Raw genomic sequence first — 15455 nt, forward strand, 5'->3', positions numbered from 1 at the left:
GATACTGAGCTCGCATGAATCCCATCTTACGGACCCTCCGTTTTCCTTGCATCTACGCTTCCCCAAACTAGGCATGAACATCTCTGGAGTAGTTCCACCTGGGGAACCCCGGTCTCCTAGGACGGCGGGGCCTGCTAGCCAGAGCCGCAAACGCGGGATGGGACGGACAGCTTGTTCGCGATGCAAGACCAGAAAGCAGAAGGTATGTGAAACCGGAATTTCCTGATAATGAACATTCTGGAAATTGATAATCCCGGTTAGTGTGATGGCCAACTGCCCGTCTGTTCAAATTGCACAAAGTCCGGAGCGACCTGCGACCTGCAAAATGTCCGGGGCGAGGATTTGGTTGTCGCAAAGTAAGTTCATGCATTCATATTGAACAAATTTAGTCTGACATTAACTAAGATACATTCGTGCACTGGAAAATAAAGTGGCTGAACTCGAGATTCAACTCCAGCAACACCAGTCTCCGCAGGCGCAGGCTGAAAACCCCGATGCGAGTGCTTCTTCGCGTGGGACGCCGGGGCAGATCAACATCGGTGATGTAGCAAATTCACTATGTCTCTCCCTCCCCGATACATCTTCGGGGATGGACTTCTCCCAGTTTGCACTTCATCTTGCCCTTAATCTTGGAGATGTCTCCCAAGACTCGGCGCGGAGGAAGGTGACGACTGGTCTCTCGGAGGCGCAGGAGGGCTCCCCGAGTTCAGAAGTATACCCCTTCACAAATGGCATAGAGAACCGCGACGGCAGCGGGCCGCCGTCTGATGAATTGGGTGTGAGACTGATTGAGACATACTCAGAGAGAGTCGATTCAAGATACCCCTTTCTCGATCTAGAAGAGGTCTTAGAATGGCACCGGAACAGAGAAAGCTTCTCCCATCTTGGTCCTGAGTCGTTGACAGCGAGCCAGCAATTTGGATTGTTCAAACTGTACCTCGTATATGCTGTTGGGTCTGGCCTACTCAGTTTGACCGAGAAGGAGGCGTCTCTACCAGCGCCGGAGGTCAGTAACACCGCTTATGGCTTTGATGCGGAATATCTCTCTGAATCCAGCTAACCACCGTAACAGACGTTCTATATGACAGCGATACACCATATATCCTCAGCACGAGAGCCACGATCACTAGAAAACATCGAAGCCATGGTCCTTCTCGTTATATTCCACCTCCGCTCATCAATAAGCCAAGAGCTATGGTATCTCATCGGATTTGCCATGCGTACCTGCATCCACCTAGGACTATACCTATCACGGAGCGAAGCCGACCTCCCTTTCGCGGTTATTCAAAAGCGCCGGAAGTTATTCTGGACCGTCTACTCTCTAGAGCGCAACATATCCATCGCACTCGGGTACCCAGTCAGTCTCCCCGATCGCCTGATCGACGTGGAGATGCCGACCGTGATACAAGCGGACGACCACAAATTACAGCAAGTCATACACCTGTTCCAGCTCAGAAGAATCGAGTCCCGCATTCACCATTCCCAATACCGCAATGATCGCACATTACAGCAGCTTCTCCCTAAGGTTCGCGGCTATTACCAAGAACTGCAAGAATGGAAAGAGAGTCTACTGGCATCGGTAGGCGCAGAGAACGATCGTAATCCAGACTACTTACTACTCCACTACCACCGAGCCATCCGTCTCCTCATGCAACCTTTCCTATCCATCCTGCCGAGCTCCGATCCATATTTCAAAGCTTGCTTGGAGTCCGCCGGTCAGATCTGCCAACTCCACAAAAAACTCCATCAGAACGCGGCTTATGGACATAGCTTCATCGCCGTGCAGACTGTCTTCGTTTCCGGCATCATGATGTTATATTGTCTATGGACCCACGAGAATGTCTGGAGTGTGCGACTGAGCAACAATATCCGAGCTTGCTCCAGCGTACTCTTCGTCATGGGCGAGAGGACTCCCTGGGTACGTCGGTACCGCGATGCATTCGAGGCCTTGGTGAGCATAACTATGGAGAGACTGGAAACGCGACAAGAGTGTGAGGCTCGGGATATTGCTAGCATTATGCAGGATGTTCCGATGCAGGATACGAGTGTCCCGTCATTTCAGCAGCCACCTATGACTCGAGATAGGGGTGTCTCAAATGGCGAGTTTCCGGCGATGGCTGGCCCTGGGCTGGCTCAGGGTGAGCCTATGCCGCCTGCATTGCAGGTCTTGCAGGATAGGTGGATGGAATTTGATACGTTAGCGGTTGTGAATGAACTGGTCACTTGGGTGGATCCTAACACTCCCTCGGCTGAAACGCCTTGGATGCCGGGTTTCGGTGGCTTTGCGGATACCAGTTGGGAGGGTTGGCAGCTACCATAAGTCATAACCAGGAAGATATTATAACAAGATAGTGAACTGTGATGGGATTAATAATGATTACGATGGTGCTTCTGGATTTATTTGTTCAAGAATGGAAGGTAATTCGATTAGTAGCAGATTGAAGTCGCGAAGTTCCAGATGCGTTTAGCGCGTCAACTGGCAAGCTTTTCCGCCAACTGGCGAAACCTTCCGCCAACTGGCAAGCCTATGTCTCTACGAATTGCCCCGGCAATCCCACTGCGGCACATACCGTGTCTGATCTGGGATTTATTCTATGGCAAAATCTCGGCATCAAGTTTTCAATGTTAGTTTACAAACTGCTTAATCTCACCGACCTCGAACTCAGCGATACCTAGGTGATCGTACAAGAAAGTTGGGTGTACACGTCCATGAGTGAATAATGTATACATACTAAATGTGACGCTATCAGGATCCTTATTCGACTTATAGGTTCCACAGCAAAATCCACCTGATTATACCTATGTTGTGTATGTACTTATTCCTGCTTCCTGGCATCATCAACCCATTTCCTATTCGGTTGATAAGGGAACGTAGACCGGAAATGCTTCGCAATCTCCCGCCGGGTAGTCACCCAGACGCCAGGCTTAGAGGCGACATATTCCATAAATTTGCGAAGGGCCTCGCATCGGCCGGGTTTACCAATAATGCGCGTGTGCAAGGGGATGTTCATCATCTTGCCGCCCTCGCGGTACAACATGTCGAACGTGTTCTTGAGGTAATTCTCATAGCTCTCGCCCACACTCGAGCCGAAACCGGGAGACATGTGGAATTTGCCGTCATTGCAGTCATACTAGCCAACGCTATTAGTATAACCGGTCCAGTATACTCGTGGGAGGATCCGCAAAGATGGACTTACATTGTATGGGATCAGCAGCATGCCCTCACGTTCATTCTCAGGCAGCTGGTCCTCCCATGGCAGGTCAAGCCAGTAAGGAACATCATCATTGTAGCACTCCGATGACCAAAGGAACTCTTCGCCTAGTTCCTTCCACACTTCAGGGAACAGGTGATGTGTTTGTGGGGTTCCGCGACCAAAGTAGGCTCCCACTGGCATTTCGCCGCTGACCTCCTTGATCAGCAACAGACTCTGCTTCACATATTCCTTATCCTCATCGAGATTGAAGTCCCAAAAGTCCTTCCACCGCAAGCCATGGGTAGCGATCTCGTGTCCATCGCGTACCAAGGCTTTGGCAAATGTGGGGTTCTTCTTCAGGGCTACGGCGACAGCGTAGGTTGTGAAGTTCCAGCCGAACTCCTTGAACAAGCGCATCAGTCGCCATGAGGCTACACGACTGCCGTATTCAAAATCGTGTTCAGCATTGAGGTAGCGTGCATTCTCACGGTGTCCACCGGATGCGCCTTTCTCCCAGAGGTATGGCTCTGAGATGCTGTCGCCGTCCAGGATACAGCGCTCGCCTCCCTCTCTGATTCAATTAGCCTGGTGGACATACGAGTAATTAGTAAGGGAAGAGAGTCTTACTCATAATTCAACACAAAGGAAACAGCGATGCGGGCGCCACTGGGCCACTTTGCGTCAAAGCCTTCTTCGCCGTAACCCTCGAAGTCTCGGGGAACTTGATACTTTGGATCGATGTGGACCATTTTGGAGTGATGTGACAGTGTATGATAAACCTGGAAGGAGAAATTGGGGCGAACTTCATGGAAAACTACCTCTGAGATAAATGAACCATTGCCCTAGGGACCTTCCTTATCTCGGCTGATCTCCGATATCATGCGGGGTCGGACTTTCCGTCGGAGGCTCCGACGCGCAACAGGTACGAGAATGTGGGGAAGGCCAACAGCCGCGGCTTTCTAGAGCGAGCAAAATGGCGCTAGCGAATTAGCTCCTGATTTCGCCGGGATCTGGTCGAACAAGCCCCACCTTTTAGCCGGGGCAGCTTATCATCCAGGCCCTAATTGGACCGCGATGTTGGGGGCGCAATTCTTAGCCACGATAAGGATTTGACACCATGTTGTTTGTACGAGCGTGTGGATGATACAAAGATGGCATTAGCATCGTGGGTTGATTAACAACAATCATGGCGCCTACTCGAGAGGAAGTGCTCGCATTGGCGAAAGAATTGTCATTTGAGATCCCAGAGCATGAGCTAGAGGACTATGAAGCGCTTCTTGCACGCACACAAAACACATTCGAGCTGGTGGCTGCAATGGATGGTGAGTCATAACTGAGCTTGATATAGATCCCACCTGGATATCAATTTGCTAACAGCGCGGGGCAGACTACCAACCCGAACCCGACCAAACTACCAGCCGCAGGCAAAATATCCATTTCCCCAAACCCGAAGCCAATCGCCTCGGAGGATGGGCCTGGCGCTTCGAATTGTCCTCCGATTCACCGAGCTCAAATTCCCTTCAAGGGAGGACCCTCTGCCTGAAAGACAATATCTGCGTCGCCGGCGTGCCGTGTCTGCTTGGCACTGATACCTTTCGCGACTGGGTCCCGCACACCGACGCGACAGTTGTAACGCGCATCATCGATGCCGGTGGCATCATCACCGGCAAAGCCGTATGCGAGAACTTGTCGCGTGGAGCTGTCAGCTCGACCGCAGCAACGGGCCCGGTGCACAATCCTTACGCACGAGGATACTCCGTGGGAGGCAGCAGCTCGGGCACAGCGGCACTGGTGGCTAGCGGGGCAACGGATATGGGCATCGGGTGCGACCAGGGAGGGAGTATCCGCATCCCCGCGGCTCTGACTGGGCTATATGGATTCAAGCCAACCGCGGGGTTGGTACCGTACACGGGTATTGCGAGTAATGATGCGAGCTTGGATTATGCTGGGCCAATAACTGCCACTTGTTTGGATAATGCGGTGTTGTTGGAGGCAATTGCCGGGGCTGATGGGTTGGATGATCGTTGCGGACCGGGTATTCCTTTCCCTGGAGATGTGCCCCAATACTCGCGCCTGTTGACTGAAAGTGCTGCGGCTGGGATTAAGGGCCTGAAGATAGGCGTCTTAAGAGAAGGGCTGCCGGCCCAGGTCGATCCAAATATAGAAGCGAAGTTCCGAGACGCGGTTAGTGTCTTTGAAAACCTGGGTGCTATCGTGCAGGAAGTCAGCATCCCTCTTCATTTGCACGGCAGATCTGTGTATTCGGTGGTCAGCAAGATGGGAAATCATATGGGGATGATGGGGCAAGCAACTGGTCGACGACAAGTCATGTTGACTGATCTGTTTGAAAAGAAGGGCCTTCCCTACACGCCCGAAGTGGTCAACAAGGTAAGTCCATATTCCTGGGTGACTGGTTTTCTTTTGCTGATTGTTTTGTTCCAGATGAGTGTCATGAGCAAGGAAGCCCTTCTTAGCGGCGAGTTCGCCTGGCAGCGATATGGAACCGTATATCCCAAAGCTGTAAACATTATGCGGAAGCTGAAAGACCTATATGACGATGTTTTGTCGTCAGTGGACGTTATAGTCATGCCCACGACTCTTCTGCCTGCAAACCGGCTTCCGGATGCAGATGCGAGGCCGGTAGTCCAGATGGAAGCAGCGAAGGGAATGACCGAGAACACGTGCCAGTTCAACGCGACTGGGCATCCAGCGCTGGCTATGCCAATTGGGTTTGTGCCGGCGAGGGATTATAACAGCATCTCGTTGCCTGCCAGTATGCAGATTGTGGGCAAATGGCACCATGAGCTGACGATCTTGCAGGTTGCACATGCATGGGAGCAAAGTATCAATTGGAAGGAATTCTGAAATATGATAGCATGATTTGATCAGAAGTGATGTGTAACTGCATTAGGTAGATACTACTTGTATAGAATACACGATGCAGATCAGACATGAGTACCCATTTCACCAAGAAAGCTAGTGCTGTCAAGCGCTCTACAAGATAGCAGCCAAGCAGAGGTGGCCGATGGAATAGTTCGAGATGAGTTGTTCTCATCCGCGTATGAATTTGAAATGCAATAGCATTGAGGAGATGCTAGTTGTGAAGTAATATGTACATGTTGTAGATAAAGACCAAATTCTCCTCACATGGGCTGCATATCCCCTCTCACATTGCTCCGGGAGCTGGTCGGATGCGCGACGAAGTTGGCTGTGGTCGGTGGAGAGTGGCCTAAGTGTCGTGGTATATCGCGTTAGAAAGGAAAGCCTAGATATTATGCGAGTACGGAGCTCACCTGTTCACAGTGCAGGCCTATTATGGCCGAATGAGGGTATCGGCGGGTCCGTACCGGTCTATTGCCCTCGCCGTGTAGTAGTTGCCGACGAGGAACAATGTGCAAAAGCCTGTATTAGCCGCGAAGTTGCCAATCTTTGTGGGTAGTTTTGCACGCATCTTCGGTTTAGCGAAGAGTGCTTTTTTGGGTAGGGCGAACGGCATTGTGGTGTTGGTTGTGCTGGTTGTGATGGTAGGGATGGGAGAGAATGTTTATCGAAGAGTGCGTAAAATGGGAAGTTCGTCGTGGGTCGAGGATTCTGGTTGGTAAAACTACGTGAAATGATCATAAGACATGTTCTGAGAACGCTGTCGGATCGTTTGACGGGACCCTATGCCCCGTCGCCCAAATAGGAAATCTTATAATCCGGGGCTGGGCGGGTCCAAGTGCAGTTCCTTTACGCTTTGTTACGAGCCAGAAGTAAAGGGAACTGAAAATATGAGTCATATGACTTGTTTCCTGTGCTGAGAACTAAAGTAACAGAACTGGAGAGGGAAAGATGAAATAAGAGCTGGGCAGGACTCCTCTTAACGTTCTTCTTTCATGCTCCCTCCTTCCCTAACTATTGTTTGCACTCATTTCCATATCCATCGGGTAATTCCCAACCATCTAAGCAACTGTGAAACCTATGGTTTTGTTGGAATGTTGACTGCCAACGAGGATCACTCATGATTCATGACACCCTGGAGAGGATGTAGATGCCGCTAAAGATACATTGTTTACGATCGTTAATAACACGATGCTATGTAACACTTCATTATCTTGGAATAGGTTGTGGCTATCTCACACACCCACATATGAACATGATGCCGGGAAAGGATCTCTACCGGCATACAGCAACATAGCATCAGACAGGCTAGAAGCTGAACAAACCGCTTCGCGCTTTGCCGTAAGGGTAAACCACCAGTGCAGAAATGAATAAACCAATGGTAATGCCAATAGCAACCTGAATCATGCCAAATCCCAAATTGAACACAGAACTGCTAGAACTCAATCCAGCCCCGGGCTCTGAGCTCGCAGCACCGGATGCAATATTCTGACGAATTTCATCCGCAGATTGGACACCCGAGATGAGAGAGCCGGTCGCAGCGAGACCAGAAGGGACCAGAATGAAAATGCCAGGCAAGATAGCGGTCGCGGCATGGCCATGCCACAGTCGACTGTATAAGTTGCCCATAATGCCGATAACAAATGCGCCGACGGTATTCGCTACCTGGGAGTTCGATCCCAGTTTCTTCGTGCTGAAGTAATTGCTGATGTAACCTGAAAGGGCAATCACGCTCATAGGAGGTAGCTGTTTCCACTTTCCTTGGTTGATGATCAGTAACCAGACAGTCATCACTGCGACAAATGGAAAGCGCTGGGCGTAAGGATTCTGGAAGGCGCCCTTGGGAGGGCAAGAGGTGTCCGACACGGCATTGGCATCCATCAATCCGTAGATGGTTGTGCCTACGGTGATTCCGTAGCCAATGAACAAAGAGAAGAGAAGAGCGTACACCATGCGAATCGATCCTGCGATGATCTGGTGCGATTGTAGTTCCAGGCTACTACACAAGACAAGAAACCCGGGCAATATCAATGCAATAGAGGCTTGCGCGATAGCGGAGAAGCAAAATATGTAGTCTGGCTTGCCGTTCACGACCCCGCGGGAAATGCTGCCGAAGGCTCGGGCTAGAAAGGATGTGACCACGGTCGATGTCACTTCGAAAACATTCGAATATAATACCGAGCGAGGTGCGGCGACATGTTGCATTAGGCCGACTAGAATGCCATTCAGGAAAATGATCGGCATGTCGATGGGTCTGGCGTTGAAAGCAAAGGGTCCCACCGTTGCCGTGGCCAGCCCATACACTAAAACGACGATGTATACAGGAAACCGAGGTTTTTTCTCCATGATATAATCGAGCTCCTGGACCGCCTCTTCAATGCCCATCACGTCGTGAATCACATTCTTGTAAATGAGATGGGTATCTGATAGGCGGGCCAGATCCACGCCCTGCGCCACGCGAACCAGCTTGACCTCCGTCGTACGGGTAGATGAGTCGTCGAAGGACATGATCATACAGCCTGGTAGATACAAGTACTGACTGTCGACCTCCAAGACCTTCGCGGTCATCTGCATGTATTCTTCGAGTCTATGTGTCGGTGCACCGAAAAGCATCAAGCATCTGCAGAGCTGCATGATATATCGCTGCCGACAAATGATCTCGGCGATATGTACCGTCACTCGAATCTCGTCCTCGAGGCGCATCCTCTGCCCCCCAGCAGAAGCACCAACCTCTTGGCTGCGGCGCTGTGAGGCTTGTGACAGGACTTCGCTGGAAACAGGGGTGCTTGCACCACTGAAGGCATCCGCGGTCCCACCGATCAGGGTTGTTGTGGACGTGTTCTGGGGCCTTTTATACCATTTTACTGGCTTTGGTCTTTTGGGCTTCTCGGTCTCGGTGCTGCGGGACGTGTCAGAAGAATCGGTTGACGGGCGACGCTGATTTTGAGCACCTTGTTGTTCTCCTTGTCCTTGTTGAGCAGCGTTTAGTTTCAAGAGCTGCGACAGGACACCTCCGCCACCATCGCGATAGTTCAGGTTTCCACTTTCATTTACATCTGGTTTGAAATCGGTTCCAGCGTAGGGATACGGCTTCCCTCGACCTTTCCGGCGTTTGTGTGATTGGTCTTCTGTCAAATCGCGCACCATGCGATGAGCCTCGGAACTTGTTCCTTTCTGCTGTTGCTGCTTCTCTTTGACACTTTTGTGCTTGTTATCGGTCATGTCGGAGAGAGCAGCTGCACCGCCTGTCGCCCAGTCTGGGTGATATTTCCCCGCAGATAAGTCGTCTCCTTCGGTCTGGGGGCGGCCCAGGCGATCACCGAACTCCGCTGCCTTCTGTCGCCAACTGTGGGCCATGTGCCGCCATTTATCTTTTGTACTTCGCTGCTCCGGTGTCTGAGCCTCCTCTTGCTTCTCTTTTTCCTGATCTTTTCGCGCATACTGGTCCTTCCTCTCGATGCCTTCCTCGCGTTCGTCTTCGCCTGGCTGTTGCTCGCGATCTTTCAGTGGCGTATCGGTGATATCGGCGGTCTCATGTGAATATGGCATTGTCGGCCGATGGGGCAGCCGTTGAGACATAGCGTGCTCCCATTCATCTTTGACACTTTCTTTCGGCGGCTCACGGGGAACATTTTGCAGGGAAGTCTTCGAGGATTGAAATCGAACACGGGGTGGTGACCGATCTCGTGGTGATCGATCTTGCGGTGAGCGCTCTTGTGGAGTGTTTTGAGGTGTCTCCAGCCCATCTCTGGGAGAGCTTGTATTTTCCTGGTCCGAGTCATTGTTGAAGCTGTTGGGAGATCCTGCCGGCATGAAGACGACGGGGGGATTTCACTGCTTCGCCAACGTCTACCCTTAAACGGCGTTGAGAGATGGAATTGATAGATCGATTTCTTTTTCTTTCTGAACAGTTAAAGCCAGTGAAAAGTTATGAATTGCATCAGCCATTGCATTTTCGGGACTAGTATGTCCAATTGAGCCAATATTCGCTATAATGAGCTCACTGGAACGTCGCCGCGGTATAACTACGAACCACGGTCGCCAATTTGCAGAGATATCAATGTCAGATACCTCGACAAGTGTAAACAATTACTAGCTGAACGGAAATCAGAGCCATCCCACCAGTCATGAGAGTTGTGTGTAGTTTCGCCTCCTCGGAAATCTATCCCACGCCAGTCTGGAACTTGAAGGACCGTTGCCACCAACAAATTTGCTGGCAGTCGGCAAACGTTTCCTACGTGCAGGTGATGCTATATTTTTCTAATCGACTGAATATTCAAGACTTGAGACTCGGGCTCTCGAATTTCTAGCATAGCTAGATGTGAATACACTATTACTGAGGATAACACGTCCTCTACTAGGGCTAGATCTGGCCAATTTTCGAAGACTACGGAGTACCTTGCTTGAAATTCCTTATGAACCTTACTTAGGTTACAGGTATAAGTAGAATAGTAGATAACTAGATATTGCAATCACAACCTACCTTCCTTGGAAATCCTCCATGGAAGCTTGAAAGGTAGGTAGGTTAGGAACTTAGGTCCATGGAACCTGCCCGGATAAGATGCTTTCTGTTGAATTCAGCCAGAAGTTTCTGGATGAATGAGGCGGCGATACCAAGCCTACGCTTTGCTAAGGCTTGCTTAGTCATTATTGTGCGACCAGATCGTCAAAAGTCAGACTTTGTTTGTTGTCTTTAGCTAGTTAGACAAATTGGCTATCGTGAAGCCCTACACACGTTTCGTCAGACAATTCATTTTCTTCTTCCGCTTGTGAGCCACATCCGTCATCCTCCCATATCGAATAGATCAAGGTTACATTTGCTAAATTGTTGCTTGCCTCAATTTAACACTTCCCAGTTCTGAGGTGTTCGATGCCATAGTTGAGGGCCGATATATATCCCGTCAACTCCCGTCTAAAACCCAAACAATCTCGATGCCCACCCCCACACAGAACTTCGGAAATTATTCAATATGTGATTCATAGCAAGGAATTCATTGCATTGTCTTTAGAAATAAAATAAAACGGGTGGTTGTGGTCCCTGGGTCCAAATATCACTGCCAACTTTGATTCTCAGCAACAGGACCTGACCTAAGTCGGAGCCCGTCCACGGACTACGTCCATCGGAATGGCAGGTGATTTGGCGAGCTCCAAGAGTCCAATGTTCCAGACTAGGTATGTATGGATCTCATTCATCCTTCATGGCTTGGCCTAGCTCTCGTTGTTATGCAGTAACCGTTGGTATGTGGACCAAAGGCATAACCTCTTCGCGGCAATGCAAGGGGTGACGTGTGACAACCTGCTGGCGCCGACATAGAACCGGTTACCATGTGCTTTAAACCGGGATATTGATGGAAGAGATGTCAAATGGTGCAATTGGTCGGTTTTATTGGCCCTTGTACTACATACTGCATGTCGAATTAGGGTTCATGCACGACAGCGGACAAGGTGCAGAGAGTTCAGACATCGCTTCTGAACATTACATCTGTTTTGTGCTATATCAGAATATTCAAAGACCCGGTCGCAATGATTCGTATATTGAAAGCCCGTGGGGAATTGAGTTGGGCGATCAAGCGAAGGCACATATAGGGTGGTGAGGTCCTGGTATGGACTGTCTCGACTACTGCAGCTTGAAGTATGCCTATTCAAGGCTTTGCAATATCTAATCAAGTACCAAGGTTTCACAGGTATATGATTTGGCAATTTCTAAACCTGATCGATATACTCAAGGCCATGGATGAGGTTCATATCCCAAGGCTGCATCAATAGCCCCTCGATCATGAAGCTGCGAGAACACTCGATTGACTTGACTTGTACGTGCTTGGGTTACATGTACTATCAGAACCCATTTCCATTTAGTTACGGAGTACTCCGTACCACACAAAAGATATGCAAGAGAACCCTTTGGGTGCCTGCATGAAACGACTAACTAGCCTGGACGACACGTTCTCAAAGCGCAGATACTGCAAGGGGCAACAGGGGCGCTGATCGCAATGGCGCTAGTTGAAGCCAAGTTGCGCCAAGTGGGTGGGACATGTAGGAAAACCGGAGGGAACGAATAGCGAAACATTCCTCTCACAGCCTTGGAACCTGTCTGTTTGAGCATACCAGGATGGTCCGCATGGTAACTGTCGGAACCCCGAAAATCGGGGAAGGGGTTATTTTTATTAACCATTTACCCTCCATTGTCGACTTTGTATCTTCTTCCGGTCGAGGTTGAGGCGAAGACTGAATATGAGGGGCCTCTCATCTTTGATTGCTGTGACAGCTGTTGTTTCGACTGCATCGGGTGCTATTGTCCCTATACACACTGGCGAATGTTTATCACACGCACATGCATCATCAGCTGCCGATACGAGACCGTCTTATTATTATGGCGTTCCAATCGACTGGGCGCTTGAATCGTCACTGGCGGGCTTAATAGGGCCACCGGCAACTGCTACTGTGCATCAGAATCTACAAAGTTCGCCTCCATCGGGCAAGTCGAGCGCTCTGTCGAAGGCAACAAGGTCTGCATCGACGGGAGATGGCATTTTGGCAAAGACAACTGGGGCATCGTTACCATCGCATGCGACAACTGAGCACACCTCCGAAACCTCAACAATTGCGCGGGTTACTTTGTCAAATGTGGAAAGCTCCGCGTCGATGGCGACCAAAGCTACTACCACTACCTCGCCGAAGGTTGCTACGACCAAAGCGCGGAACAATTTGGTCACCACGAAGAGCCGAACATCCAGTACCCATACTACCTCGCCGCATCCAACCACTGTGAAAACGAGACCCAGTAGCTTAACCAAAACGCGTACTTCGCTGGGAACCTCGGACCATTCAACGAGATCGAGCACTTTATCAACCAAAGCAAGTACATCGTCACGGAGATCCACCGTTTCAACCAAGCCCCATCTTGCATTGGTCAATCCAACCTCATCGTATGTGTGAATCAAGCTTTCAACATGTTGTTTGTGCTAATAATCGTCCACAGGCCAAATATCCACAAATCTCACTCACCGGTCACTAAGACCTGTGAGGCCCCTTCCACTAAGTCCCCCGAGACCTACTGGTTGGACGAGCAGGACCACAATCTACAAGGAGCGGGCTTCGCACCTTATGCCAAAACCTCGCTCTACCCCGTGTATCGCAATGTGATGGACTACTCCGTGGTCAATGATGGCACCGGCGACCAAACACCGAAACTGCAGAAGGCTATCGACGATGATGGAGTCGGCGGCAGCCGTAAAGGCCAGGGTGTCACACGCTATCCAGCCCAGGTTTATCTCCCAGGGGGCGAGTATCAGCTCAAATCTACCCTCAATCTGACTGTCGGGACCATTCTTGTCGGCAACCCATTGAACCCACCCGTCATCAAAGCTGCACGGGGTTTCGTCGGCGACTATCTTGTCATGGGATATGATTCGCATAACGGCAACCCAGAGACCAGCTTTGCAACCCTCATGAAGAACGTGATTCTGGATACTACAGCTCTCAACGGTGACCGTCATTTCACCGCCCTCCAATGGGGAGTTGCACAGGGGTCAGGTCTGACGAATGTGAAAATCCGCATGCCGACCCAGTCAACTGGTCATATTGGAATCAATGTCATTGCCGGGTCAACAGTCGCTGTTACGGATGTGGTAAGTACTCCCAACACGAACTCGATAAAAAAGAAAGCGCGACCCTAACATAATCTCAGAGTATCTTTGGCGGAGCGGTTGGAATCGAGAATTCCAATCAACAGGTCAACTTCAAGAACATCTATTTCCAGGGTTGTGGAATAGGTTTCAAGGCCACTGGTGGCTGGACGGTACTTTTACAGCAGGCCACCTTTGATGGCTGTGGCACGGGCATCGACATGACCGGCAACGGCCTGGGCAGCATGGTGCTCCTTGATTCAACTGCCGCCAATACTGGCCCGGTGATCAAATTCTATGACTCGTCCAAGGATTCTGGAGCTCAGAATAGCCAGTTCCTGATCCAGAACCTCCACCACGACACCGGTAACGCTATTGCAGTGGACAACAAGGGCAATGTAGTGCTGGCTGCCACTCCTCATGTCGATACATGGGTCTGGGGGACTGTCGTTCCAGAGCACTACGAGACTGGCGCAAGCTGGGCCACGAAACGGCCCTCGGCATTGCTTTTGGGAGACAAGTACTTCACCAAGGCGCAGCCCACTTACGAGGAGTACAGCACATCATCTATCGTCAATGTCAAGCTTGTATCCGAGCACGTGGTCAAAGGCGATGGTAAAACCGACGACACCAACAGCCTCAACGCTATTTTGGCTGAGAATGCCAAGACCTGCAAGATCACTTACATCCCCTTCGGTGTGTATCGAGTCTCGGACACTATCTTCGTTCCGGTTGGAACCCGCATTGTCGGAGAAGCGTGGTCTGTGATCTCTGCATACGGTGATAAGTTCAAGGACTCGGGCAACCCAAGACCCGTCATTCAACTTGGTAATCCAGGGGATGTTGGTGTGATTGAGATCCAAGACATGCGGTTCTCCGTCGGCGAGATTTTGCCAGGTGCCAAAATCATTGAGATCAACGCCGCAGGGAACGAACCCGGCGATGTAGGCCTCTGGAACACGATGGCCATGGTGGGCGGGACCGCAGACACCAGCATTGCCACTGCTTGCACGTCGCAAGACCCCAAGGACTGCATGGCTGCTTTTATGGTTATGCACTTGACCGAGACATCCTCTGCGTACATTGAAAACTTCTGGGGCTGGACGGCCGACCACAACCTCGACAGCGAATCAATTCTCACCATTATATCCACTGGACGCGGTATCTTGGTTGAATCCACCAAGGGCACCTGGCTGACAGGTACGGGCTCCGAGCATCATTGGCTGTATAACTACAACTTCCACAACGCCTCGAACGTCTTTGCCGGACTACTCCAAACCGAAACCCCATACATGCAGGGCGAGGGTGAGTACCAGAACGCACCGGCGCCCTGGACAGCTCTTGCCAAATATGGGGACCCCGATTTCTCGTGGTGTGCCGCCAACGACCAAAAGTGCCGCGCTGCGCTAGCCACCAATGTCGACGGCGGATCCAACATTGCCCTCTACAATTCAGCGGCCTGGGCCTTCTTCGACGGGTACTGGAATGGTCTATACAATGAGCCTTGCAACGGGAACTGCCAGTCCAACATGATGCGAGTCACGAATAACCCTCAGAATCTGGTTTGGTACTCCATCAGCACCCGAATGACGGACGTCATGGTGCTCGATGGGAAGACTAACCCCCGTCAAGCGGACCACAAAGGTGGATGGGAAGCCATCATCCAGGTGTATGGGCAGTTTACGGCCTGATCTTTCGGCGTATTGTTTTTATTGCATCAGTGGACATATGCATTCTGTAGTAATTTAGCACATTT

At 50.7% G+C, this 15455-nt stretch overlaps 6 protein-coding genes across 6 annotated transcripts; 3 read left to right on the forward strand and 3 right to left on the reverse strand.

Moving 5' to 3' along the window:
- Positions 1 to 73: 73 nt before the first annotated feature.
- N7515_006091 (Zn(II)2Cys6 transcription factor) lies at positions 74 to 2320 on the forward strand (the record flags this gene model as incomplete). Its single annotated transcript, XM_056666835.1, has 4 exons — positions 74 to 202; positions 262 to 356; positions 406 to 1006; positions 1073 to 2320. The coding sequence occupies 4 exons, from the start codon at positions 74 to 76 to the stop codon at positions 2318 to 2320; spliced, it is 2073 nt and encodes a 690-aa protein (XP_056520431.1).
- Positions 2321 to 2816: 496 nt separating this feature from the next.
- N7515_006092 (uncharacterized protein) lies at positions 2817 to 3943 on the reverse strand (the record flags this gene model as incomplete). The annotated part of the gene is made up of 3 exons (XM_056666836.1): positions 2817 to 3131; positions 3198 to 3765; positions 3822 to 3943. The coding sequence occupies 3 exons, from the start codon at positions 3941 to 3943 to the stop codon at positions 2817 to 2819; spliced, it is 1005 nt and encodes a 334-aa protein (XP_056520432.1).
- A 437-nt stretch (positions 3944 to 4380) lies between these two features.
- Positions 4381 to 6059, forward strand: N7515_006093 (Amidase; the record flags this gene model as incomplete). Its single annotated transcript, XM_056666837.1, has 3 exons — positions 4381 to 4516; positions 4582 to 5582; positions 5637 to 6059. The coding sequence occupies 3 exons, from the start codon at positions 4381 to 4383 to the stop codon at positions 6057 to 6059; spliced, it is 1560 nt and encodes a 519-aa protein (XP_056520433.1).
- A 448-nt stretch (positions 6060 to 6507) lies between these two features.
- N7515_006094 (uncharacterized protein) lies at positions 6508 to 6690 on the reverse strand (the record flags this gene model as incomplete). Its single annotated transcript, XM_056666838.1, has 1 exon — positions 6508 to 6690. One exon carries the CDS (start codon positions 6688 to 6690, stop codon positions 6508 to 6510), a length of 183 nt encoding a protein of 60 aa, XP_056520434.1.
- Positions 6691 to 7382: 692 nt separating this feature from the next.
- N7515_006095 (threonine/serine exporter family protein) lies at positions 7383 to 9887 on the reverse strand (the record flags this gene model as incomplete). Its single annotated transcript, XM_056666839.1, has 1 exon — positions 7383 to 9887. The coding sequence occupies one exon, from the start codon at positions 9885 to 9887 to the stop codon at positions 7383 to 7385; it is 2505 nt and encodes an 834-aa protein (XP_056520435.1).
- Positions 9888 to 12305: 2418 nt separating this feature from the next.
- N7515_006096 (glycoside hydrolase family 55 protein) lies at positions 12306 to 15390 on the forward strand (the record flags this gene model as incomplete). The annotated part of the gene is made up of 3 exons (XM_056666840.1): positions 12306 to 13000; positions 13054 to 13702; positions 13762 to 15390. The coding sequence occupies 3 exons, from the start codon at positions 12306 to 12308 to the stop codon at positions 15388 to 15390; spliced, it is 2973 nt and encodes a 990-aa protein (XP_056520436.1).
- Between the last annotated feature and the right edge of the window lie 65 nt (positions 15391 to 15455).

The sequence above is a fragment of the Penicillium bovifimosum genome (genome assembly GCF_028826915.1).
Source record: "Penicillium bovifimosum strain IBT 22155 chromosome Unknown utg000005l_segment0_segment0, whole genome shotgun sequence".
In the NCBI taxonomy this organism is placed as follows: domain Eukaryota; kingdom Fungi; phylum Ascomycota; class Eurotiomycetes; order Eurotiales; family Aspergillaceae; genus Penicillium; species Penicillium bovifimosum.